Source organism: Phlebotomus papatasi, chromosome 1 (assembly GCF_024763615.1).
Source record: "Phlebotomus papatasi isolate M1 chromosome 1, Ppap_2.1, whole genome shotgun sequence".
In the NCBI taxonomy this organism is placed as follows: Eukaryota; Metazoa; Arthropoda; class Insecta; order Diptera; family Psychodidae; genus Phlebotomus; species Phlebotomus papatasi.
The window spans coordinates 24436313-24461846 of NC_077222.1; the positions used below are offsets into that span (position 1 = coordinate 24436313).

General features: G+C 33.7%; 1 protein-coding gene across 33 annotated transcripts in view; it reads right to left on the bottom strand.

The window, feature by feature from the left end:
* LOC129798300 (polypyrimidine tract-binding protein 2) overlaps positions 1-25534 on the bottom strand; it is a 712220-nt gene that overhangs the window by 160820 nt on the left and 525866 nt on the right. For 5 of the 33 annotated variants that reach the window (XM_055841395.1, XM_055841394.1, XM_055841393.1 and 2 more), the window contains exon 2: positions 17239-17283. The exons of the other annotated variants lie outside the window; for them this stretch is intronic. In XM_055841395.1, coding sequence (XP_055697370.1) covers positions 17239-17283 — 45 coding nt within the window. The remainder of the gene's footprint in view (positions 1-17238; positions 17284-25534) is intronic. 33 annotated transcript variants of the gene reach the window in all.

The window sequence follows — 25534 nt, forward strand, 5'->3', positions numbered from 1 at the left end:
TGCTTCTCATCGACTATTCTTTGCATTGGTTCCTGTCACGACTATTTTGTGATTTTAGACCATGGTGAGAACTGGGAAAAATAGTTATAACAAGATCCAACAGAGCGAAAAGTCGATAGCGCAGGAGCGCATAAAAATAGGCGTGTGCTAAAAAATGTTTAGGACAAAGATTTCTCCTTTTCATTTTTATTGGAATAGCACCTTAAAATATTTTCAGCTACGCAGAGAAGTTTATATCAATTTATACACAAAAAGGTGAGTCTCTCGGATAACTTCTTTTAATTTTTCTACCTAGTTTTTCCACAACATCGACTTAGGGTCGGAGGAACGTCTGTTCGACAGGGAACCCCTATTGACACTTTTGTCAAAATATTGAAATTTATTTAATGTATCTAGTAAAATATGAGTAACATAACGTTTTTTCTTTAATATACCTTTTACTATAAACAGAGATCTTCAAATGTTATATCCCAAATGGTACAGAGTAGGGTGTCAATAGGTGCTGACACGAGTTCTTAAAGTGTCAATAGACGTTCCTTTCACCCTATTTCATTTCTGTTGGTTCCCGTCACGATTGTTTGATGGTTTTGTAACACAACGAGGACTGGGGAAAACAGTCGTGACAAGAACCAATACATAGCATAGTCAATAATGCAAAAACATTTTACAACAGGCATGTGCTATAAAAAATGAGCAGAACAAAAATTTATCTTTTCATTTTTCAACACCATAAAATATTTTCAGTTACCAGAGAATACACAATCTTTCCGTACAGAAGTAGATCTTGAAAAATTCGAAAATCTATTTGAAGATCCAAAAAAGAGACTTTCTTATTTCTTGATAATTCCGCAAGGTGGTTGAGATACATCCTGTTCGAATTTCGAAGTGCTCAAGTGTCAAAATGTGTCAGTCTTCACATTGTTGTGAGGGAAAAACAGAAAAACTGCGTTTACTGTTCTTGTCCCATTATTTAATCACTCCATATTCACTAAGTAACTCTTTTGCCAGCTTTCTAGTGTGATATTTCATAAATTTTCCCCACCTTGTTCGAAAATTTAGTATGAAAATTCGAAATTGAATTTGAATTCTTCGATCATCAACGACTTTTTGTCCAAATAAAGTTCCATTTACCTTCTATCCAAGACACTATTGGAGAATTAAAATCTACTTCTGTTTGGGCTCAATAATGTCTCGGTTAACCTCTTCTTAATTTTTCTGCCTCAACTAAATGTAAAAGAAAAGAGACAAAATAAATTTCGACTGAAAATTGTCAACATTATTAGCCAAACGATTATCTTTCTATTAAATTGACAATTGTGCAAAAGTACTTTTAGTTATGCACTTGTGTTAGTTTAGCTTGTGCCAATTTAATTTGTGGTTGCATTTTTAATTAAAATCACACCCCAGCAGGGGTATTAAAAGGGGTGAGGCCAGGAGGATGTGTCGCCTATTTGTGCGAAAAGCTGCTTTGAGCTTTTGTAGAGTGAGATGGCAAAATTGCTTTTGTAAGCATCATTTGGCTACAACATGGTCAGGTGCAAGTGAGAGGCGAAATGCATTAAATTATTAATGCTAATGAGTGGTATGTTAATTAAGTGAATGGAAATGAACATAAACAGAAGCTTCTGAAGCACAATTTCCAGCACGTGCAATATTGCGTTTGATATGGAAAAGCTTGTGTGCATGACCCATGGAAATGGAATGTTGAGAATTTTGTGTGATTCACGGGAATGCCTGACCCGGATACTCCACTATCCCAACCCCTTCAGCTAATCCACCCTCAATCGGACTGTCTATCCAACAGCAAATTGAGGTCTCGGTGGTGGCGAACGGATGGCCAATGTTAGAGACATACACAAATATTCACCTCGCCCCACTAAATGGATGCCCTCTAATGATTGTGGAGGATGGATCTCTCAGCGTCATCGATTCGACACATACCATCATCATCTAATGTCGTATATGCAAATCAACATCAGCTTTCCCCCTCCAATGCCCAACCACCAGAGGTTTCAGGGTAATCTCCAACCAGAGACTTCACAACCCCAAATCCACCCACATCAAGCCAGACACATCAAACACATCATTTTAATGTGCTGAATATATGCAAAGTGTCCTTCCATTTGAAACACTTTCGGTTTATTCAACTATTTTCACCACTCGAAGCTGCTCGCCCCCCTCCCTTTTTGTACCCAAAGAGAGATCACGGTCAGGATGAACTCCATATGCAAAATGCTTTTTGCCATCGACACTGATAAACAACATTTTGGGAAAAGAGAGAGAGAAAAGCACACAAAAGCTCTCATCTAAAAGTCTTTTCAGCGAGATACATTTGGTAGAATGTGTGGGATTTTCTCAAATAAGTGAAATATGCCGATACTAAAAGCTATATAGTCTTCTGTATGAAAGCTCAGCAGTTACTAATTATCCCCTAGAAAGGGAATGAATAGCATTAGTACAATGAATGTGAAAGTTCTCAATGTGCAAAAGGGAAAACTTTTAATCAAACTTACTTTTTATGCCAATTCCACAATTTACATTTTGCAAATTTGTTTATTTTTTCTACATTAACATTCTCAGTAATTCCCATTAAAAAAATCGAGAAAAAGTTAATAAAATAGTTTAATTTTTGATATTGGATTATATTGTTTCTTTATTCAATTAATTTGATAGTTTATTTTAATCAAATGCGCTACGTCTGCTGCCATCTTCATTACCGATATTCGTAGGAAAATGGAATAGAAATTGATTTACTGACCGTTAAACGGTCTTCAGACTAGAGGTTTAGCCCAGTTTCAGAAGACCTCAGAATCCTAAATGGCAACCAATTCTATTGCCTTTTTAGAATCTAATAAGTCATTAGTCCTTAATAATCCAATCTTAAGTTAAATTTTCCGAAATATCTTGATTGATAAGGAATTACAACAGTTAAGCCACATGGCTAAGTCTTAGGTCTGAAGCCTGTATTAGGCAGCATTTACAGGGGGGAATTTTGATTCGAAACTGCCCGTTCGAAATAAAAATATCTCACTGAACTTTCTCGCAGTGTCATTTTTCCTACTCTCAGGCGCACAAAATACCTAATTGAGCTTTCTCTCTGTGACAATTGCCTACCTTCTGGCGTAAAAAATATCGCACTGCACTTTGTCAGTGGAAATTGCCTACCTTCTGGCGCACAAAAAATAACTCTTCGAAAGCTCAATCAGCTGTTTTTTGTTATTGATAAATATAAAGTGCTGTCCGTGCAGATTTTTCAAGAGTTTTCACACCTTTCATCAAGAATATCTTTGAAAATGCCTAGTGTTACGGTGAAATTGTTTAGTTAATTTAATTTTTATTTTAATAGACTATGTCTCAATTTTTTAATAACAGTTCCACAACACACATGAGGAGAAGATCTGTTGAGTGTAATCTCCAAAAAACGAAATATTGCTATCAAGAGAACACAAGGAGTACTAAAGTAAGATGAAGGTTTTCATAAAGTCTAGCTATCATAAATTATAATAAAGGAAAACTAAACATTAGCTACTGTAAAGCAACTTCATTAGCAAAACGTTTTCGGATTGTAAAGCAACTGACGATGTTTCCTTAAATTCATGACTACATGTTATAACACCCTGCGGTGAGACGAGTTTGAACAATATCTTTTTTATTTTATTTTTCATCAAGCATTAATATTTACTTGGTAACCCTTTGACCTTTATTAAATTATCGCCAATACCACGTACCTTAAAGCAAGTTAGAAACGTTTCGGAATGAAATAGAAAGTCTGCTAGACTTTGTATTTTAGCCGAGACACAAATGGGAGTATTATAAAAGCTAACTGGGAGATTTTATTCAGACACAAACCTCAAGGGGAGATTTTTCAAGACTCGCTGGTGCATAGTACAGCGGGGTGCATTTTTGAAATACCCTCGTTTAAAAGCAGGCTTATATGACGCATTTTGGTAAGTCAACAGATCAACATTGATCATAAATCTATTAAAATCATGCTTAATATATTTATTTATTTCTCAATTTTTTAGTACAAAAAATCTCTCTAATTGCAAACTTTCCATTTTTTTTCGTATTTACCTTACTTAAATACCTATTGATCATTAACATGATGCAACTATTTTTTTCTACAATTGTGCTCTTCCTGAGAGAATATTTTCAAAATTAATAATTCTTATTTTTGGAATAGGCCTTGAGGGTCCTTATTATAAAAACTATTTTTTTTTAATTTGTTTTATTGGTTTCTATTGGTAGGTTTTTAAAATCTCAATTGAAAAATAAGGAAACAATACAATCTGTAGGAAATTCGAATGCTTTCTGACAAGGCGTTTACCGACCTAGTATACTTATACTTTTTTAATTTTTTCTTGTGAATGATTTTAGAGTACAGGGATATCCAGAGAATCTCAGGCTTTGCAAAGTGGTAGAACTCATGACTTAAGGCTTCTACATATTGGGTGCAATTTTCTGTGAAAATTCTGTCAAAAACGCAATTTTTGACAAATTGCTCCCAATGTGTAGAGACCCGAATGCTATACCAATCAAAAATATTTTTAACATAATTTACTGTTTACTGGTTTTCAAACTATTTAAACTAGAACCAGTTCAGTTTTATCGTAAATTCCAAGACCTTTCCAACTACCCCAAATATGATGTCATTCGGCTGAGAAATACGCTCTCTGGACCGTTTTTTAAATTTGAGCTTGAAAAAACACTGTTAATAGAATTGATTTTCAGACGAAAATTACTCATTACCTCATAACCAGGTTCATTCGGTTCACAACCGATTTGAACGATTTAATTGAAATATTTCAATTTTGAATAAAAATTAATTATCGGTTATGAAACGGTTCAGTTCTATCGGAAACTCCAAGGCCTCTAGAGACTTTCTAAACTGTGACCTTGTAAAACCGTTTAGGAATGATTCAATGGTCTTTTCGTATAAGGACGCGTTTTGATATTTTCTGAAACATATCGAAAAATAAAGAAAAATCGCACGACGCGTTTTCGAGCAATCCCAAAAAACATGCCTTCGGAGAGTAAGAAAAGGGGAAAGGGAAAATAAGAAATATGCTAACGATCCTTGGGTCAACTTATGAAGGAGACCACGGAGGTACCAAGTCGCTATCTCTTACTGTGTGGCCTCTAAAGCTGGCGACATCCGTACAGATCAGACGCACAGGCGGATAAACAAAGTGACGCCAAATAACTCGAAGCTTCAGATTTTCAAAATATTATATAACTCAAAATCGAAAAATATGCAGTTTTCTCTGGTGTTCGAGAAGTAAAGTAAATAAAGGAAGACATACCTGTGACCTCTACAACGCACCCTTAGGTCTCTTATAGCCCCTATAGCCCTTCTTAAGAGGTTTGAGCTCAATTTTCAAATATACATTATTGCCTATTAAGTTTAAGACTTAAGCGTATAAGTCGAGAGGGCAATGCGTATGCATTTACCTGTAGGGGGAGGCTTTGAACTTTCGCATACAAAAATGATGTTCAAGTTCAGTGATTTTTTCTGACTACTATGCAAACTGTATGGATTCTGCAACTATGCCAAAAAAATGTCTTACTTATAAGGTTTATAATCCCACCAAACAAAATTCCAGGAAATCCTTATATTTTCCTCCAGAGGAAAATGAAAATTTAATGGCGATTTATCCGATAGATGAATCAAGTTTCTATTATCGCACACGATTCACGCCATCATTGAACACCCCATTTTCACCGTAAATTTTGCACCGGACACTAAAAGTTGCACATCATTGTTTAAAGGGAACTCTAATCTACTTGATTAAACCATTTTTATATAGAATAAAACATTTTAATATCACTTTTTTGGAACTTTTCTGAGAGATGTTTTATTGACATTAAAAACCATTTTTTTGATTGGTTCTACGAGAATTTCACTCCGGAAACGGTTAAATCTGATGAATACTTTCTTAAAAAGTCCAAATATCACCAAATTTACACGAATCAATAAGTTTTTAAAGCTAAAAATTGACTAAAACTCTGCAAGCGAGAAGACCACACAAGATTCCACCATTCCTCCACGGAGCCGGATATGCACAAAAACGTTTGAATGCGCATCATTGAAGATTTCTCTGTTCCTGCAGCTGCAGGAATCGGGATTTAGCACAGATATTGAGCTTCAGCAGGTGAACAAGCTAAAATTTTCACAAAACAGCTTCTCACGGACAATTTCTTTTCTTTGTCATGCAAAACAACACAATAGTGAGGTTATGTCAAAGATTGTCAAAAAACCAGTTGTAAACTGTATGAGCTTATTGCAGATGTGATTCTTTCATTGCACATTCAGTTTGTGCAAGTTTGAAAAATATTTTTATATCAAAGAAATGCAAAATTGCTTAATAATTACTCAACTGCAGCCTATTTGAGTCAAATTACTTCTTGTTTATCAACTTTACGATTTTTAAGTTTTCCTTTTTAGTGGTGGATCAAATCGGTAGATTACAATAGATGTGAATATGAGGGATCGTATCTAAAATGAAGTTTCCTGGAAAATATCTGAAAGAAGCAGTCTTCTATGTATGCGATCGATGAATCTGAGTCAAGTTTGTGAATTTTGTTCCACCCACAAAAAGTGCCTGTTCAGCCTAAAAGATTTTTACATAAATCTGATTCCTAATAACCCTTCTACCCTTTGTGATAGTAGTTTTTCAGAAAAGTGATATTAATTCTGCACAATCGTATGAAATATTGCACAGCAAAATTACAGTTTTGGACCTGTTTTTATTTTTTGTTTCCTGAAACTAGGAAAAAAGGATTAGACTCTCAATTTTTTCAGGAAAGATGGGATTTAAGGTTAGCTATTACAATATATAGCCATATGTGAGATTCATAAAGGAATATGGGAGAAATATGAAGTGTCTGAAGGTAGCGTATGTGTGAACGATCAAAGCCTCCCCCTATACGATATTGCGATTGAGAATTAAAAGTCTTACTCATTGCGTGCCCTAGTTTTTGCTATCATAGAAGCTTTCAAATTTCAAATTCTCTGACAATTTCCCAGTTTCTCGAATTAGGGTAAGTTTGTCAAATTTCGGCATAGTTGCATGCAAGCGCCAAGTGTGATATTAAATGTGATATTATTAATACAAATTGAATATTTTTATTACTTCTTCTTAAGGAGCGTTGCTTGGAACCTTGTAGACAGTTTATCGTCTTTATTTACTCTAAAATAATTCTTAACACATTTTAAAATAAATAAAAATGTTGACATAGCTTTGGTGCCTTATTACGGCCATCTTCATCCTCATAATTTTTTGGACATCGGGAATTTTTCAAATGTCTTTTGCACGTCATCTTGTTTGTCGAAGCTACATTTTTTGTTATTCTTTTGCATTAATCTCAAGAGTATGTAAAAATCAAAAATTCATAAAAATTCGAGGAAAAAAAATGTGGCCGGAATTGCAAGCTGGCCGGAATTTGGCACACTTACCCTATGTTAATTTACATTTCAAATAACCATAAAATCAAAAACATATACACATGATCTTTACCGTGATATCACACTAAAGAATATACAAAATCTCATCTCAAGATTATTTTGAGAGTTTGAAGCATTTGGTAAATTTAATGTTTTCCTCTTCTCTGTATCATAACACTTCACGAAGCTTTCAGAGAAAGCTTCAATCTTCAGGGCATATTTGTCTTTAAGACATCCTCCTTGAACTTCCTCAGAGGTTCCGCCCCTTTGGAAGTGTTTTCCATTAAACTTGATGCCACCTTTCTGTGGAGAGACCATCTCTATGCATCAGTTCAATCTTGTGTATTTCCGCCCGAAACTTTGATTCTTAGCAATATGTTTGGGGGTTGTGAAATGGCCACAAATGAGTTGTGTCTCTTTCCACTTGCGGCTATTGTCTATTCATGTAACTTAATCAAGGCATATAAACACAACACTCAAACATCAATCAAACAATTTAACCATCCTCTCGGCATCCAGCCCTTTTCTCACCCATGCTAATTTAATGTAATGTATGTGTTTGTGCCAGTTGAAATACTTCCACCGTTCTGTCTCTAACCCAATTGTTGCACAACGTCTCGCTTGTTTGGGAGGCTGAATGAGGGAGGTGACTTGGGTTGGAAAAGCGAAGAAAATGGAATCTCTATGGACGTGAAAATGGGGTTTAGAGGCATGGGGAAAACAGGAAGAGTTTCACAGAAATTGTTTAGATGAATCTTGACAAATTTTCCAAGGGAAATTCAACTCAGTCTCATACCACTTCTGAAATTGTGGTATGGTATTTTCTTAAGAAAATCTAAGCTGTGCGTGTGGAGAGGAACTTTTTGGGAGAGAAAGGATACCACTTTTTGGCAGGGTCATGGAAATTTAAGAAACTCTTTTCTCAACTCAACCTAAAAATTGGTTTTAATTGACGTTAATATTTCATGAGATTTGGCAATTTAGACTAAGAAGCAATATCCCTCAGAGGAATACCCATAAGAATCCCTATTCCCTACGACTTCAACCTAAGTTTTCTCCCATAAAAGAATTTTCCCAGTGAATGAACATTTCCATCTAATGACTTATTACAAAGGTCTCTTTGCCTTGTACGGAAATCTTCTCTTCCTCCAGCAAACAACTTATGTACCTCAGCATTTTATCATTAAAAGGAGGAACTTTGTTTCAACACAAAGTCATACCATTTACTGTATGAGTCTTTCTCTAAATTCCATTGAAACATTTTCCATAAGTCTCCTCAAGACTGTCACATCATAAGAACCAGAAAATGTTACTAAAATACAAATTTTCAATTGAATTTACTATCTACCGCAAAACAAAAGGCAAATATCAATAACTACCAGCACTAGCAATATAAAATTGACTCTGTACTATTGAAATACTGATAAAACTCGCTGAAAACATTATAATTTCAAGCTCTCAAAGGGAAATCGTGCAAAAACTGTGCTGAAAACACAGAGAAAACCCTCTGAGAAAATTACTTATTAAGAAGAAATCAAGCTAAGAAGTTAATTTTTCCTTGCTCATTTGATGGTGAAAGGAGGTTTCATTGTCCAATTTTCAACTGATTCTTATGCACGAGGCTCGTGCAAAATCGTGCAATGTAATTAAATTTTGTAACTTTCTATCCAAGTCTGTGGCAGAAAATTAATTTAATTTATGAAACTTCATCTTTTGAAAATTCATGTGGTGTACATTTCATACAAAAAAGAATCACAACATCGCGAACTTTGCCGCCACATCAGGGGGTGGTTGGTAAAAATAGAGGTATAAATGACAGGTGAGAAAAGGCAGAAGAAAGACCTCAATAAGTAGGGGAAAGACTCATAATTTTGTCCAGTTTCTTATTTTGGACATTTTGAGGATAAAATTGGACACTAAAAATAAATTGATTAAAATGATGGATTTTTATTCCAATATTTGATGAATAATGGATTCTATCTAAATACTTGTTCTTTTTGGAAGAGGACTTGGTAAGATTGGTTCATGAAATGAAGAACAATGGGCATCCTCTTGAGGCGGATTAGCTGTCCAAATTTACAGCAAAGTTGTCCAAATTAATAACCAAGTTGTCCAAAATAAGAGTCAAATTCATCTCTACATATCAATTCATTTTTAAACGTATTAAAACTAATTTTAGTACAAATAAGGTGTTAAATGGCTTGCCAAGTTTCTAAACAACCCTTCTGAAAAGAGAGTAACAAAAAAAGTAAATTAGTATTGAAAATATCGCACTTTAAACTTGGAACATCGAAGCTTATAAACAGACTGGACCAAATTATGAGCCTTTACCTGAGAAAAAAGAGGGTGCGATTAATTTTTTTTCCTCGTAACTTTAACACTTTTTATGTGTAAAAATATATCAACATTTTTTATGTTAATTTTACACCTTTTTAAATGCAAAATTAACATGAAAAAGGGTAACTTTAACCAATAATACACCTAAAAAGCATAACATTTACATCGATTTCGGATCAATAATGCAGGGTAAAATTAACATTTCCGGAATGTTATTTTAACTTTTTCGGATTTCTCTCAGTGTAGGAATAAGGCTTTTAATGGTTCTTAATATTGGTCATATAGAAAAGCTTGATATATCATTATAATGAAAAAATTGTGTAGAAACGTTTTTATAAGACTACAAGCCTCTTATATGTTTCTGATTTTTCTTATAGTGGTCACGTAGTCATTGTGAACAGGACCAGAAAAGAAGCAGACAAACATTCAGAATATACGAAAAATCTTGTTTAAGGAATTCTAAAAAATTCTCTTGAAGCAAAACCCTTATAACTTTGACACTTATAGTGACGATGTAAAGCAGAAAGTAATCTTTAATAATTTTATAAACTACCATACACAGGGGTGACTGCCCCCTCCGGTGATGACTTTTCCTCCTTGCTTTTCATAAACTTTTCTTTAATTCTGTTATCTAAGGATGGTCTTCACTGATGATCTACCTAGTTCGATCGGTAAACACAGTCTTTCAGACCCAGAACTTATTATTATTAATCGTATAGGGATATATTTTTGTTACAAAGTAATAATGCTGGAAAGTCGTACATTTCGTGTTCGAACAATGTGCTAAGACCATTTTAGACCGCCCAAAAGCGCCTTTCTGTGGTGTGGATGCTTCTTCCATGCTCCCGGAATTGTTATTACGCTATTATTACATATGAAAATTGTCTAGTTCAGATATTCAAATCTTTGCACTGGACGGGACTCGAACTCACAACAACTGTCGATCCGCCCAAGAGCCAACGCTCTTGCATATTGCGCCAATGAGATCCCTAGTCCCAGAACTAAAACACGGTATTCAGAATTCAAATTGAACCGATTTTACGGAGAGCCTGACTAGTTCGACAGTTGTTAACACAGCCAATAATGGTTATATGCTTTTCGGAATAATGCTTTACGATAGATAGTGAAAATTAGACTCTGAATTAAGTTCTAAAAATTCCAGCTATCAAGCCAATTCAGTGTAGGTCAATTGGTTCTTAAACAATTGATTTTGTCTACTTCTTTAACACTAAACCTACCGACCGTTTTTGGTCGTTTTTCGGTCAATTAACGAACCGCGGTAGGGTAGGATACTCAACAAATTTGTCTTGGAAAAGAGCAAAAAATTAAAATTTTAACACTGAAAAATATATTACATGCTTATTTTAAGAAATTCATAAAGTTGAAGTGACATTGCACTTTTTAAATTAAATAAATTAAATAAATTTAAGGTTTAGTGTTAAGCCATCTAATAAAAAAAAAGACTAAAAATAAAATTAGTTTTGAAATTCAAGTGTTCCGAAAGCTTTGTCCTCAGATCTAGCAAAGCGCCTTGAGGATGGAGAACACAAGGTTAAAGAGCAGTCATATGCTTCTTAATTTTTTTCAGAAGCTTCCACATAGGGTCTTCTTTTAATTTTAGCAATAATAAGATCATTAGTGTCATACCGTCTTAAAGCTAAAGTACACCTTAGCATTATCCCTGCAAATGTTTCCATCTTCTGAATATTTTATTGGAATTTTACCAAGTACAGGTCAGAAGATAAATCAACCTTCTTACGAAAAGCAAAAGAAGACCAAAAACAAAAACAGTAAATGTCATGAGAATGGTTCGCGTATTATATTTTATTTCTTTATCTGCCTCTTTTGCATAATTAACGTGAAAGATACTTGGAAAAATTTTGAAGGAAATATTTTTATTTTTGCAGCTCTTTGAGATATTTGTTATAAAAGAAAATTAATACTTTTTGAATTGTCACAAATTGCTCTTGAAATGGTATAATTTGAATACTTATTGGGGAAAAGGTGTTTTTTATGCAATACTGAAAGTTTGGAATTGAGTAGAAGTTTCTTTAAAATGTTTTCACAAAAGTTTGTTTCAATATTTCAATTATATTATTGTGAGAAAATTTTTAGAACATACATGTGCTAAAATCAAATTTGACCAATACAGCATTTTTGGGAATTTCATTTTCGAAATTGTCTGGGAATTTCATATCCTTATAACCTAAAGTATTTAAAATCTTTACAAAACAAAGAAATATGGTCATACAATTATGGATCAAAATGTACTAAATTTTTGGAAATATTTCTAAGGAATTACGTTTAATGACAATTGAGATGTAACACATATCGCGAAATTTTCTGTCGAAAATGATAAATAAAATTAAATGAACAATGACGTGTCACCTACAATTTTCGAACATGAATTCTTACAAAATGTTCCATTTGTACTAATTCTCTAATTTGTTTATGAAAATCTATACTATATTTTTTTTATTTTTAGTAACACTAACCTTAATTGCATGACATTTACTAGAGACTATTTTATTTTCTAAATTCTTAAGGAAGTTAGACTTGTACTAAAATAATGGCGAGGACCAAAAAGTATTTTCGCTACATTTTATAGAACTCAGAGAAAAATAGAAAACTACATTACATTAACAGACAGAAAAGAAATCTTAATTGTGACTGGTTTTTCATCTGATTTTTTTTTCGACACGAAAAAAACTGGAAAGATCTTTTTGTTCTAAAAAGTTATATAATTATTGAATATCTCCTTTGCATTTTTACATCAAAATAATAATTAGAAGACACATTTTAATGATTCTAATTAAATATTTCTAAAGTTAAACATTGATAAATTGCTTTGTGCAAGTAATTTAAATTTTTAGTATTATACATTGGTAATTCCAGTACTAAACAAATTCGATACTGCCTCACTGTAATTAAAGGTTACACATCAGGCCAACAAAATTATTTTTTCCAACAATTCTAAAGAAGTGTTCGGTAATAATTATGCTATTGGATGAATTGGATGTGTTTATTTCAAAAATGTCGTTATTCTTTTTCTTTCAATGTATTTAAGTTTTTTTATCAATCTTGATCTTATAATATAGCTTAATTTAAAAAATGAATTATGAAGCTATTCCAATGAAAACAGAATGTGTTTTTTTAGTATTATACTGTTCTCAAATGTTGCAGCATTATCGACTGTTCTTGGTGTTGATTTCTGTCTCGACTGTTCCTTCCAGTCATCCCTGTGTTCTAGAATAGTCGGGACAGGGACCAACATAAAGAATCGCCGATAATGTAGAAGCACTTGATAACAGTAAAGTGGTAAAAAAATGTTCATTTTTCTTTGGGATAGCACATTCATGTTATAGTACATTCATGTTCTAAAATTATCAAATATATTTTACTACTCTATAATCATTCTCAGCGTAATAATCTAATTATTTGTAAATAAACTAAAACAGGGAAGTATTCAATGAATAATTTTCCCCGGGAAATTTGCATGGCTTTTAATTTATTGAAGTGATTTTAGAGTTCATACAGATTTCCATCTGCATTAACTATTTGGTTTTCATTTGAATATTTTTCTGCTGAAGTTTTTTTTGCTATTCTTTTCCGAGCAAATAGAACTTAGGTATTAAGAATTAAAAAGAAATAAATGAATAGGCAAACCTGCAAGAGTGATAATTTTGTGGACATTTTTGCGCTGAGAAAGCACAAAATGGTGATTCAATTCCCCAAAAATTTACATGCAAAAAAGTCTCTACCAGAGTTTCTATTAATATGGCCCAATGGGGGCTAATTTAATGCAAATTAGTGCTGGAATAATAGAAAGAAATGGCAGTGAAGGCAAAGTTTATCAAGATAGTGAATGGTAGTGGGGACTAAAGAGTTATTTGAATAATGTAATAAATGATTTACTACCATGGCACATTGTGTAATTCCTAATAAAAGTGTAACAACGCTAAATTTATTCTCATCTGTATATCCAAAATCGAGGTTCACATTGTTGTAAATTTTGGGTGTATACACATGTGTGAATACCTAAAGAAATTAGCAATTCTCTCATTTTCATCCATCGCGTTACAAAATCTATTTCGATGTTGTGTTTATGCTATAAGAGGTGGAATTTGTACCCAGGAGAAGCGAAAGCTCCACAGCAAAAACCCTCCCTTTTGCTTATATCGTCACTTTGTACTTTTATCCGGTACCACAGAACCAAAAACTCAATCCCACCCCTCCTACCCCAATCTCCAGCCCAAATGCTCTCACTTTTCATCCCCAGCTATATACAATGAAAGTAAGGATAATTTTGTCAACGCGATACAATCTCCAAAAGGCAGTCATCATACACTCATCCTCATGCCTCGGAGAATCGTGTGCCAAAAAGCTCCACCAAAGCTCTCCTCCAAAGCCCCCCTCCGGATCACCCTACTTCGCACCATTCCGCAAAATCCAAAAGAGGCGAAATGGTAATTTTACACCGACATGAAAATGCTTTAAATGAAAATTCTTACTTGTTGACTGTTAATGTAATAAAATGTATATTTATGCAGAATATATACTAGCATTTTGTACTATATAGAGAGGGGAGATAATTTAGTGTTTCGTAAATATGGCTAACCAAGCGCTATCACACAAATTATGGTTGGAAAAATCGCGTGATGTTTGCACAGAATTTGTCTCTCAATGTTTTGCACCACAACCCCCGAAAAAAAAACACATACACCATTTTTTTTTTACACCACGAGACAAAGTTCTACGAAACGATAATGGTGGGGTCACCAAAGGTGAGATTTTTCAGTAGGATAGGGTAAAAGGGTTAGCATTTTCGTGAGTCTTCAGTCACTTCCCATTTCCAATGCGACATATTCAATTTCCAACAAAGGGCTCATGAGTTGTGAATTGCAGGGCAAATTGCTGAAAATGTGCTATAATTCACCTTGGATTTATAGTTATGACGTCTGAAATTGAGTATTAAAAACACATATATCCAAAGCTCTTGGCCTCTTAACGACAGCAATGACTTGGAGAATTTATTATCAAAACCAATTAATAAAAAAAACTTTATACACGAAATTTTACAACTATTCAAGACACTAAGAATGTGCCATAAAACTAAAGGTGTCTTGATTAATTCTTCTAGCAATTTTATGGTATAACTTGAAGTAAAATATTAAAAAGTCACTTAATAAAACTGCTTGCAGACAATTAGCCATATAGTTTCTGTTACCATTTCTTATCAATTAATTTTTTTGTGGAAATTTAGACTTAGGATTGGATATAAAAAAAACAAATATTATATTAAAATTTGATATATAAATAAAATTGTGTGTTATGTAATATTTCGAAACCTTCAAGTAATGGGGTGAAATGATAACTTTTCGACACTATCGAATCGATAGTATCGATAAAGTCGACTTTTTACGCATTGCTGGGTCATTCATTGTGACAATGTTAAAAGGATGTGACTGTTTATAAATATCTGTATTAGTTACAGGATGTCTTGCTATTGTTAAAATTTTTCAGAATCGACAGTCGATAGTATCGAAAATAAGTTATCATGTCATCCCTGGTCTAAATTTTTAGATCAAAATCCGTGGGAGAGAAGATTCCAAAAATGTGCCATAACATCAAAATTTTCATAGCAATTACTGATACTGGGCTGTTTCTTCAATTTCGAACATTGTTAAGTTTACATATTATTTTTAGTTTACAATTTCTCTTGAAAAATGTCGATTCAGACGATTGAATCGTTTGCACCGGGCGGGACTCGAACTCGCAACTGTGTCAGTCGAATTGGGGATCACACCGACCAAGAGCTGAACGCTTTTATCAATTGCACCATGAACCCCCCATTGACCAAATAAAAATAATAGTATCTTATTGCAACAAATGATTATGAAAATTACGAAAAAAAACTGGTTGGGTAGATTTAAACATTTAACAAGGAGATATTAAGGAGATAAGGATATTTATGGAGATTGTGCCATAAAAATCAATGTACCCCATGTACCTTCACTAGTTGCTTCTTATAATTTAGTTCTAAAATAAAAGCAATAATAACTTATTGCAATAAACGAAAAAATACTGTTTGCGTAAAATTAAACGGTTAGCCAGGACTCAATTACTGTACTATGAAAATCAACGTCCTCAGTAGTCCAATTCCGCAAATTATTTATACGTTTAAAATAACAATAAAAACAAATTCTTTAAAGAATGAATTAAAAAATAAATAAATAGAATTGACTATCAACGAAAAGAGCAAGCAAACTCTATACAAAGGGAAATATACCTAGCCAAGACTTTAATATTGTACTAAAAAATTCAATGTTCCCTCACTAGTCGCTTTTTGTCATTAATCCAAAAAAGGAATTAAAATTAAATGATTTAGTGTATAAATGGAAAATAAAATATGAAATTGTTACAATTAGCGAAAGTCTGTTCTAAAAAATTCGTTCACTTAGCCAAGACTCAAAGATCCCATAATGATTAACCCCTAATACACCTAAAAAGTGTAATATTTACACTGATTTTGGATCAATACTGCAGGGTAAAATTAACATTTTCGGAATGTTAGTTTAACTTTTTCGGATTTCTCTTAGTGATCTCATGGTTTAAAATTGTATTTCAACTATTATTCGACGTAAAATTCTCTTTGGATAATAAAAGCATGATGGGTGGTATAATCCATTTTATGAGTTATTAGTTCGATTGAGAAGTATATTTTTTTGTAATCTTATAGTATGTATGTACTCTAGAGAGTAAATATTTGGGAATATAAGATTCAAGGAATAATTAGCGAAAATCCGTATCAAAGACTTATTATAAGTTTTGGAAAGTGCCATAATTTTTATAGTTCTTAGTGCTTTGATCTTTGGGATCTTTGGTAAGATGTTAAATATTTCCAATAAGGTTAATCATTACATTAAATTGTATTGTTGTTCACGAATTACGAAACTGAGCATGTGACCTATATTTGATATAAAAAGTACTTCCTCTGTTCCAGAAAAAGTAGGTCTCCTATATTTTTTTATAGAAAATATTCTGGCAAATGTATACGACTTTTTTGGAATGTAGGGAGTATAATTATAACCGGCGCAATCTAAAAGAATCGCTCTCATGAGAATTCTTTCAAGAACTAATTATGTTCCGAATTCGGCTAGTTACATCCCCCTCGGTTAGTTGAGCTCCCTAGTAACTATTTTGTCCTAAATTCGTATTAAAGTTTCCCTTGTTTCGTTAGCTTTTTTTCTCACTTTACAAGCTTCTGCAATATTCATGTGTCTGTGGAGACGCCTGGTGATTTACATAGAGCTTTTCCGCTCTCTTTGTTTTGATAGTGGCGAGACAGGTGGGTTAAAAGAAGGCAAAGATGGAAAAGTTCCGATAGTGGAATGAAAGTATAATGAGATTAACTAAAGATAGAAGAGAAAAAAAATTGTATTTTTGTGTGGACTTACATATTCTACTTCACTCTCTTCGATCATCAAATCATCAGTCCTTACCTGAAACGATAAAAGAAACGACTGTTAGGAAAATCATTTGACAAAAAAAAAGATTCAATTGCTATTTGCAAATGGTAAGGTGTGGAAATTTTGTGGAGTAAATCATCTCTCTTTTCCCCTATAACAAAGATGACTAAAGACTGCTTTAGAGTAGTGCCTTAACATAGACGGTTCACTGAAGAAACTACCCTGCTTTTAGATGTGAAATCTAATTAAATTTCGTGAAATCCACTGCACTCCTTTCGTGGTTGGCATTCCTGTGTGAAGTACTCTAAGGGAGTGAAGAAGGGGGTGGAAAAGTGTTAAATCGATTTTACATCTCCATTTCCCTCCAAAGACCCGAACGGATGACACCATTAAACCGCATACTGGCAAACGGAGTGTGTCTACATTCTGATTAAATTCCCATTACATCGCCTTTCGTGCTCTTCTGTACTTCCCAAGCACGCCGATTGCAACAAGTAAATTTCCCATGAAAAGTCCTAACACACTTCAAAAAGTCTCATTGGTATGCAGACGGGTATAGTGAATTTGTGTGTTTTTCTCTACTCAACCTCTTCGTCTCAATTGGAGGTTGTCTCTGCCTTGAGCTTTTTCTCTGTACTCTACAAACCCTAACCATTCCCACCCGTGCAACCACTTGCAGAAATCATTTTTGTTCTGGACACTTGATTCCTGTAGCGTGTTCCTGCATTCTTTCACCCCATTTCCAAACGATAGCAACAGATATCAAGTCGACACTAACCCTGTGAATAAGTGAGGTGATTTAACGGGGAGGGTTTTGGTTGAAAACATCCAAGTCAGAAGAATCGAGTTCGATATTTTGGAATAGGGCTTTGAGCACGGGATATCTGTTTAACAATCAATCTTTTAAGTATATTTACCCATAATAAGCCCTTAGTTCTCGACTCATTGAAAATCGGACACTTTTTTAATCCTTGGATAAAAAGATGTTTAATTTCGTAAATCGTGTCCACGATAAAATTGTTCCAAATAACTTGATATTTTTATGACAGATGTCACTAGCTCCGCATATTCATTGTACACTGAGAAAAAATAGGGTACGATTAACATTTATTCTCCTCAGAAATTTAACACATTTTAGGTGTAAAAATATATCAAAATTTTTAATGTTAATTTTACACCTTATTAAGGGTAAAATTAACATGAAAAAGGATACCATTAACACCAAATACACCTAAAAAGGGTAATATTTACACAGACTTTGGATCGATCTGCTCATGTAGACGTCAGAGCAAGGTATTCTTCATGCAGGGCAACATGAACTCGTCAATTTAAATCACGGAATTCCTCCAAAAACGCCTGTTGCCTCTGTACAGATGCCATGACACACCCCCGATCTTTTGGCCAGAGTTGTCGTCGTACCATTACTCAAAAGCAACCAAATAATGGTATGAGGAGAACGACGTTCGTTATGTACACAAGTAGTTGACTCCGCCAAACACTCCAAATCTCCGTCCAGTTGAAACATATTGGGCTATTATCAAATACGATCTGAAGAAGGAGGCTAAACGTCTCGAAAACATCGAGAACTTTAAGGAAAAATGGAATGAAACAACCAAGAACCGCGGTGATTTTCTTGTACAGACCTTGATGGGAGGACTCAAGAAGAAGATCTGAGATTTCGCCAATCAAATACTTAAATAAAAAAAACTAATATATCTAATAAATCTACAATGAATTAAAGTTTCAAAAAATATTTTTCATTTTTTTAATATTATGTAGGCTTCATTTTTAAAGCATTATTCTTGGGAACAATTTTATCGTGGTCACGCTTTAGTAAGAATAATTCAAAATTAAAAGAAAGATATTATTGATTAGTATCAATCGTATTGAGATATTTATATTATAATTTGTAAAGCTTTAAGACTTTTAAGTTTCAAAGATTTAAAGAGGTTGAAGGCTTTTATCCTGGCTTCTAGGACTTGGCATAGTTCAAAATTGTTATGCTATTAAGTTTCAATTGTTCAACCAGAAATTAACTATTATATATTTTTGAATGAACCAGAAGAATTTCGGACTTCTAGATCCCGTCTCAACGCTGAAGTATCTTACCACCTAAAAACAAACAGAGGTTTAAGACTTGATATTGTCCTTACGCTTATACAAGCTTGAGGCCTAAAATACAAAATAGACACAGGGATCGGCTTAAGGATCAGCCCGAAAAATCAGGATTGGTGTCGATATACTCACGGATCAGCCCATAATTTGAAGGATCAGGCTGATCTTCAAAATTCATGAGGTCTAGTGAAATTACGGGGATTAGGTGACATCAACGCCAGTACTGAAAATAAAAAGCTTTACTTTGGGGGTTTTTGGGTGCTTTTCGAAATGTCAATTGGGTGAAAAAATATGGAGAGTAATGGTACGCAATATCGCAAAATCTTAAAATGCATTTAGATTGCAGCAAAGAAAAGATCAGAGTGCTTCTTACTGTACGAAAAATCCATTGATGTTGCACTTAAGAACACTTTCAGCAAGCAAAATGTGGCGATTTAATAGAAATTTACGCTGAAAACGGTAATCCTTGATCCTAAATCCTCAGTGTATGATAGTTTGAGCTGATCCCTTACCGCCAAATTTTACGAGCTGAGTATTCTCTAAAATTAGCCTGTGTCTATTTTCGGCATAAGTCCTCAGTGTATGATAGTTTGGGCTGATCTTTTACCGCCAAATTTTTCGAGTTGAGTATTCTAAAGGATCAGCCTGGGTCTATTTTCGGCATAAGACTCAGTCAAATGGAATAACTGCTCTAATTTCTTATCAATCGAGTTTTTTTTTTTTTGGAAAATCTTGACTAAAGATGAGATTTTAAGGGTATACTGATCTATTAGATTCTGAAAGACTAATTAAATGTGTCGCTATATAGGATTTACAAATCTTCGGGAACTGGGATAAACCCCTAATCTAAAGACTCCTTTGTACAATAATTATTAGGCCATTGGTTCAACGTCAATTTAAGCTTTCGACTAATTTTGAACGAACAAGTTTTGAGAACCAAATTCATTTTAAACTAGGAGATAACCAAGGATGACAATTTTATTTGTATTCTATCATTCCACAAAAACTACTCCGTAGTTCCGTAATCCCTAAATTATTCCATTTGTGATTTTCTTTACTTTTCCGATTTCGAATTTATCGAATTTTGAACGTGGCCGAATACGGCCTAAATAGCAATACCCCAATCGTCGATAACTGATCGGTCGTAGGCAATTCCTCCGCTATCTATTAATACGCAACGAAAATTAAATTCTGTGATACTTTTACTATTAGGATTCTGTAATTAATTCCACTTGAGATTCTATCCGAATATTTCAAGTAATTTCCAAATACGCCCCGAATAGACTAATGTGCTGAACAGATCTACGGCTTAAGCCGAAATACGGCTTAATGTAATTATAATGAGAATAATTCAGCGCCTAGCAAGTTGGCCTTTTTATATGGAGCTAGTTGAAGCCAATTCCTAAATTGATCTCGGACTCAGCTCACAGTGCTCCAAGGATATAATTTATTTAAACAAAAATTTACTATATTTATCCCTCCATACGGAAAGCTATGTTATAATACGGAAAAATTTCTCACTTTTTAAATATTTAGCACAACGATCACGAGTACAGAAAAATTCCCATACGCATTTGTATGTGAAAGTAAGAAATTGATTTCAACTATGAAGGCCACTCGCCGGGGACTAGAGAATAATGATTAGATTACCTCTTCATCAGTCTTTGACTAATCCGTCTTTCGGCTTAAGTCGAGGTAAAGGATCAGGTAACGAAATTCATGCAAAGAACCTCTGATCCATAATCCTAATTTTACAAGGGGTAACTTATTCCCATTTTTTCTGACAAGGGTTTCTGGTTTCTCGGGTTTCGCGTTGTAATTTTTGGGTTTCTCGGGTTTCGCGATGCAATTTTTGGGGTTTCTCGGATTTCGCGATGCAATTTTTGGGTTTCTCGATGTAAAAAGTGAGTTTCTCGGGTTTCGCGAAGCGTTTCTCGGACAATTGACGAGGGTTTCTCAATATGAGTTACCCTTGTAATTTTATGATGATTCTTAATAGCCAAATTTAACAAGCTAAATATTCTCGAGGATCAGCCTGAGTCTATTTGAGCTTCAAACTTTACTCAATCACAAAATGAATATGAACCAAAATATTTTAAAGAATTAAATTTTCAATTTTAAATATTTAATTTAGTTATTTCGGAAATATTTGCCACAATTCTTCCTGAATTCTTCTGGAGAAACCCATAAACAGTTAGAGTAGAGGACTCAGGGGTGCATTACAAAAGCTCAAGATGGGCATACAGACAAGGGGATGAAAAAGGTGTGATTCCAAGAGATTTTTGCTTCTTTGTAGTGTTGCTACGGTGTTGTTAGACGGGGTCGGTTTCTTTTGCAAGTATAGTGAGTGGGGAAATAAAAGAAATTGCAAGAGAAGTCATGAAGGATGTGCAATTAACCAACGAGGGAAGTGATTAAAATTTATGGAGCACACACAGGACTCAGAATTTCAGCTCCTACACAATTCTCTGGCTCAATTCCTTGTTTCCCAGTATATAAATTTTTTCTCGCCATCATTTCACTATTTCACCACCACTTTTATGTGACTGTGACTTATGACTCCCGTCGAGTGGTTTTTCTCCTATATATAGCTATCCAACCAAGGGAGCGACTCCTTGAATACTTTTTCCCCAACACACTCTGGGCTTTTCTTCTGTACCCGCCCAAGAATACAGAGTCCACTTCCTGATTGCTATTCTTTCATCGCTTGAATAAATTATCAAGCTGGAAAAATGTACAACATTTCCCATTTTTCGCTCCATTCTCCGGCCTCCCATTCAACATCTTCTTCAGCTTTTACCCCATATTTCTTTGTTGCTCTGGTGAAGTCTTTTTCTCTCTTTTCTCGAAATCTGGGGGAATGGATGTAAAAGCTCATATTTGAATTTTCTAAGAGAGATTTTTTTCTTCATCTTGGCATTCTTGAATTCTGATTTTTCCCCTTGATTGCAATTCGACGCTTCACATTTTGTTGGTTTCTCCTTTGACCTCAGAAAGTCGACTTCTCAACAATCGCTACCTTTCAACTCACCAGAAAGAAATCTGAGAGACATCTCTATAAAATCCAGAGAAGAAATTGGACTCAAACGGAAAACTTAAAGGTGAATCCTTTGGTGGATCAGGAGTAAAAAATAATGTTTTGAATTTCGAAAGAAAGTGGAAATGGATCTACATTAAAGTACATATCTCCTGGTAGTGTTTATCACGTAAAATCAAGATAATGAACTCGAACCTATTGAGATTTGTTTAATTTACAAGTTTAGTAGTAGCGTACTAATTAAAATTTATTTGATTCGTTATCAAAATCAAAAATTCAACGCTTGTACAATAAAGTTAATTCAATCACAATAAATATTTTGGAACTAAGCCAATGCAGTTTTCAAAAGTTTAAACGTTTAGTTGAGATATTATCAGCTTACAGATTAACTGAAATAAATCTGGTTAAAACTAATGCCACAGACATATGACTTAAATCCAGAGATGGCTTTACGTAATTAGAATCAAAATAAAGATTAAACTTCGTAATGTAATTCTGTCCAGAGCATTACATTTCAAATTCCAAATAGTTCTAGCCAAAGAAGGTAAATATAAGATATAAAGACATAGGGCAAGTGTGTCAAATTCCGGCCAGCTTGCAATTCCGGCCACCTTTTTTGTTCCTCGAATTTCCATGAATTTTTAGTTTTTACATACTCTAGAGATTATACAATGCAAAAGAATAACAAAAAATGTAGCTTCGACAAAAGAGATGACGTGAAAAAGACATTGGAAAAATTCCCAAAGGGCAGGGAACTATGAGAATGAAGGTGGCCGAAATAGGGCACCAAAGTGTTGTCTACATTTTTATTCATTTTAAAATGTATTAAGAATGATCTTAGTAAATAATGACGATAAACTGTCTACAAGCTTCTAAGCAACACTCCTAAAGTAGAAGGAATGATAAAAATCAATTTCTATTAAAGATATTACATTTCAAACCTTAGACTTTGGCGCTTGCATGCAACTGTGCCGAAATTTGGCACACTTACCCTATGACTTTACCAAATCTATTTTTTATGATTTCGGCACACTTTTAGATCAGGAAAATTTAATTCAATCAAAATTCGCTTCATTTTCTATCATAAAAGCGTTGTATAAATCTATTGTACTCTTTCGTACTCTTCTTCTTCTTCTTTTGAACATCACACCAAATTTAGTTAAGTCCAATTTTGAGACGGAAAAGTCGGAAAGACTTATGGAAATCGATTGAGAAAAAAATAAAAGTGAATTTCGATTTTATGAAGTTTTCCTAACCTAAAAGATGTGCCAGAGCCATTACTGATCAAAATATTGTAGATAATAAAAAATGTTTCATCTTTAATCATACAACCTACTTTATCAAAAAGGATTAAACTATTTCTAAAAAGATGAACTTGTAAAATCCTCTTTTTATCCCAGAAGGTTAGGATTGTTTAGTACAGTGAAACCTCAATAGAGTCAACTTAAATCCAAATTGACTCCGATAGAGTCAACTTTTCCATTATTATTGAACTAATAATATTGTATGACTTTTTCGAAATTTATATCAGTGTTTTGGTGTATAAATGTAACGTTTTTAACACAAGAAAAGCAATAATATGATAAAATTCGTATATTAACCGTATAACCAAATTTCGACAAAATAATTTTTTCGTGATTTTAAGCCTTTTGATTGATTGAAAAAGACCGATTGAAAGTTCTCTTCTTTTCTCACTTGTCTTTAGATTTTTTTTCATTAAGCCCTATGATCCCGTATGACGTACTTTCCTGTAATCCTGTAATGAGGGTCATAATAATAATCCCCAGGTTGACTTATTAATGGGTCATCTGAAGACTTCAAGTAGATATCTCTAATCATTTAGCGCTCATTTTTCAGAACAATAAGAAAATGAGAAAAATTAGTTTTATTGCTCTTTTTGTGAAGTTTAGAGCCATAGTTTATGACATTCCAAAAATAACAACTATCAATCTCTTCTTTCATAGAATAAAAGTTTAAAATAAATTCAAATTAATAACGTTAATTGCATCAAAATTTTCAACAATTAAATATCTACTGAAGCTCTTCTAAAAAAAATGAAAAAAAAATCTTTAAGACACCATTTCCTTATCTTAAATCCTTATCAAGTACAAACATAAAATAATACTCCCTCCGTTCCGAAATAAGTCGTACGTTTGGCAAAAAATGAAGGATTAAGGAATGGTTTCAGAGAATGTTTTTGTTAATTGCAAATATCTTGTATATGAACTATCCTCCATGTTCAGGGATAATATGAAGATCTTACCACGATGGTAAATTGAGGAATCGATATGTTGAAGTGCCCATTTTTCGCGTTTTTTTTTTCAAAGAGCTCCGGTAGATAGTGAATTACTAAAAAATGTACTGAGATTAACATTATAGGCTAGAATTTGTTCTAAATTTTTAGTATGCACAAGTAGAACTCAACAGTTATTACCGATATGGCATTTTTTATATCTCAAATTTTGCAGAATGAGCAATAAAAAGAACATCTTCTTTTATGTGTTCGAATATCTGAATGCAATTTGGTGAGAGATAAGGACTTGGGACCTTCAGCGGACCTCTCATAAGTTGACCCTGGGACCATTTATGTTTCTTTAAAACATATCCAGTATTGAAAAAAAGAAATCGCACGACGTGTTTTCGAGCAATCACAAAAAATTATTTTGTAGGGGAAGGGGAGGGGTGGGGGCAAAATAAAGGACATATTAATGGTCCCAGGGTAAATTTATGGGGGGGGGGTCCCCCGAAGGTCCCAAGTCTGTATCTCTCACCCTTCTGCACCCATATTAGATTGAAAATAAAACGCCAAAAATAAGACATTTTTAAGACATTCGTTCCTCAACTTACCATGAAGACTGGACCACAATTTTAGTGCTGAACATTAAAAATATTTCTTTACAAAAGATAATTGTTGATACACAAAAGATTTACCAACAAACTTTCCCGTAATCTCAATTTTCTACCAAATGTATTTTTTATTTCGGAACAAGTTTTTTTCCCAAACGAACGACTTATTTCGGAACGGTGGGAGTGCCTTTTTATATCAAAATTTCACATTTTAATTGATATTTTTTTACGGACTCCGATAGAGTCACCGAATCCAATGGAGTCAACAGGCCTGGAAATAATTAG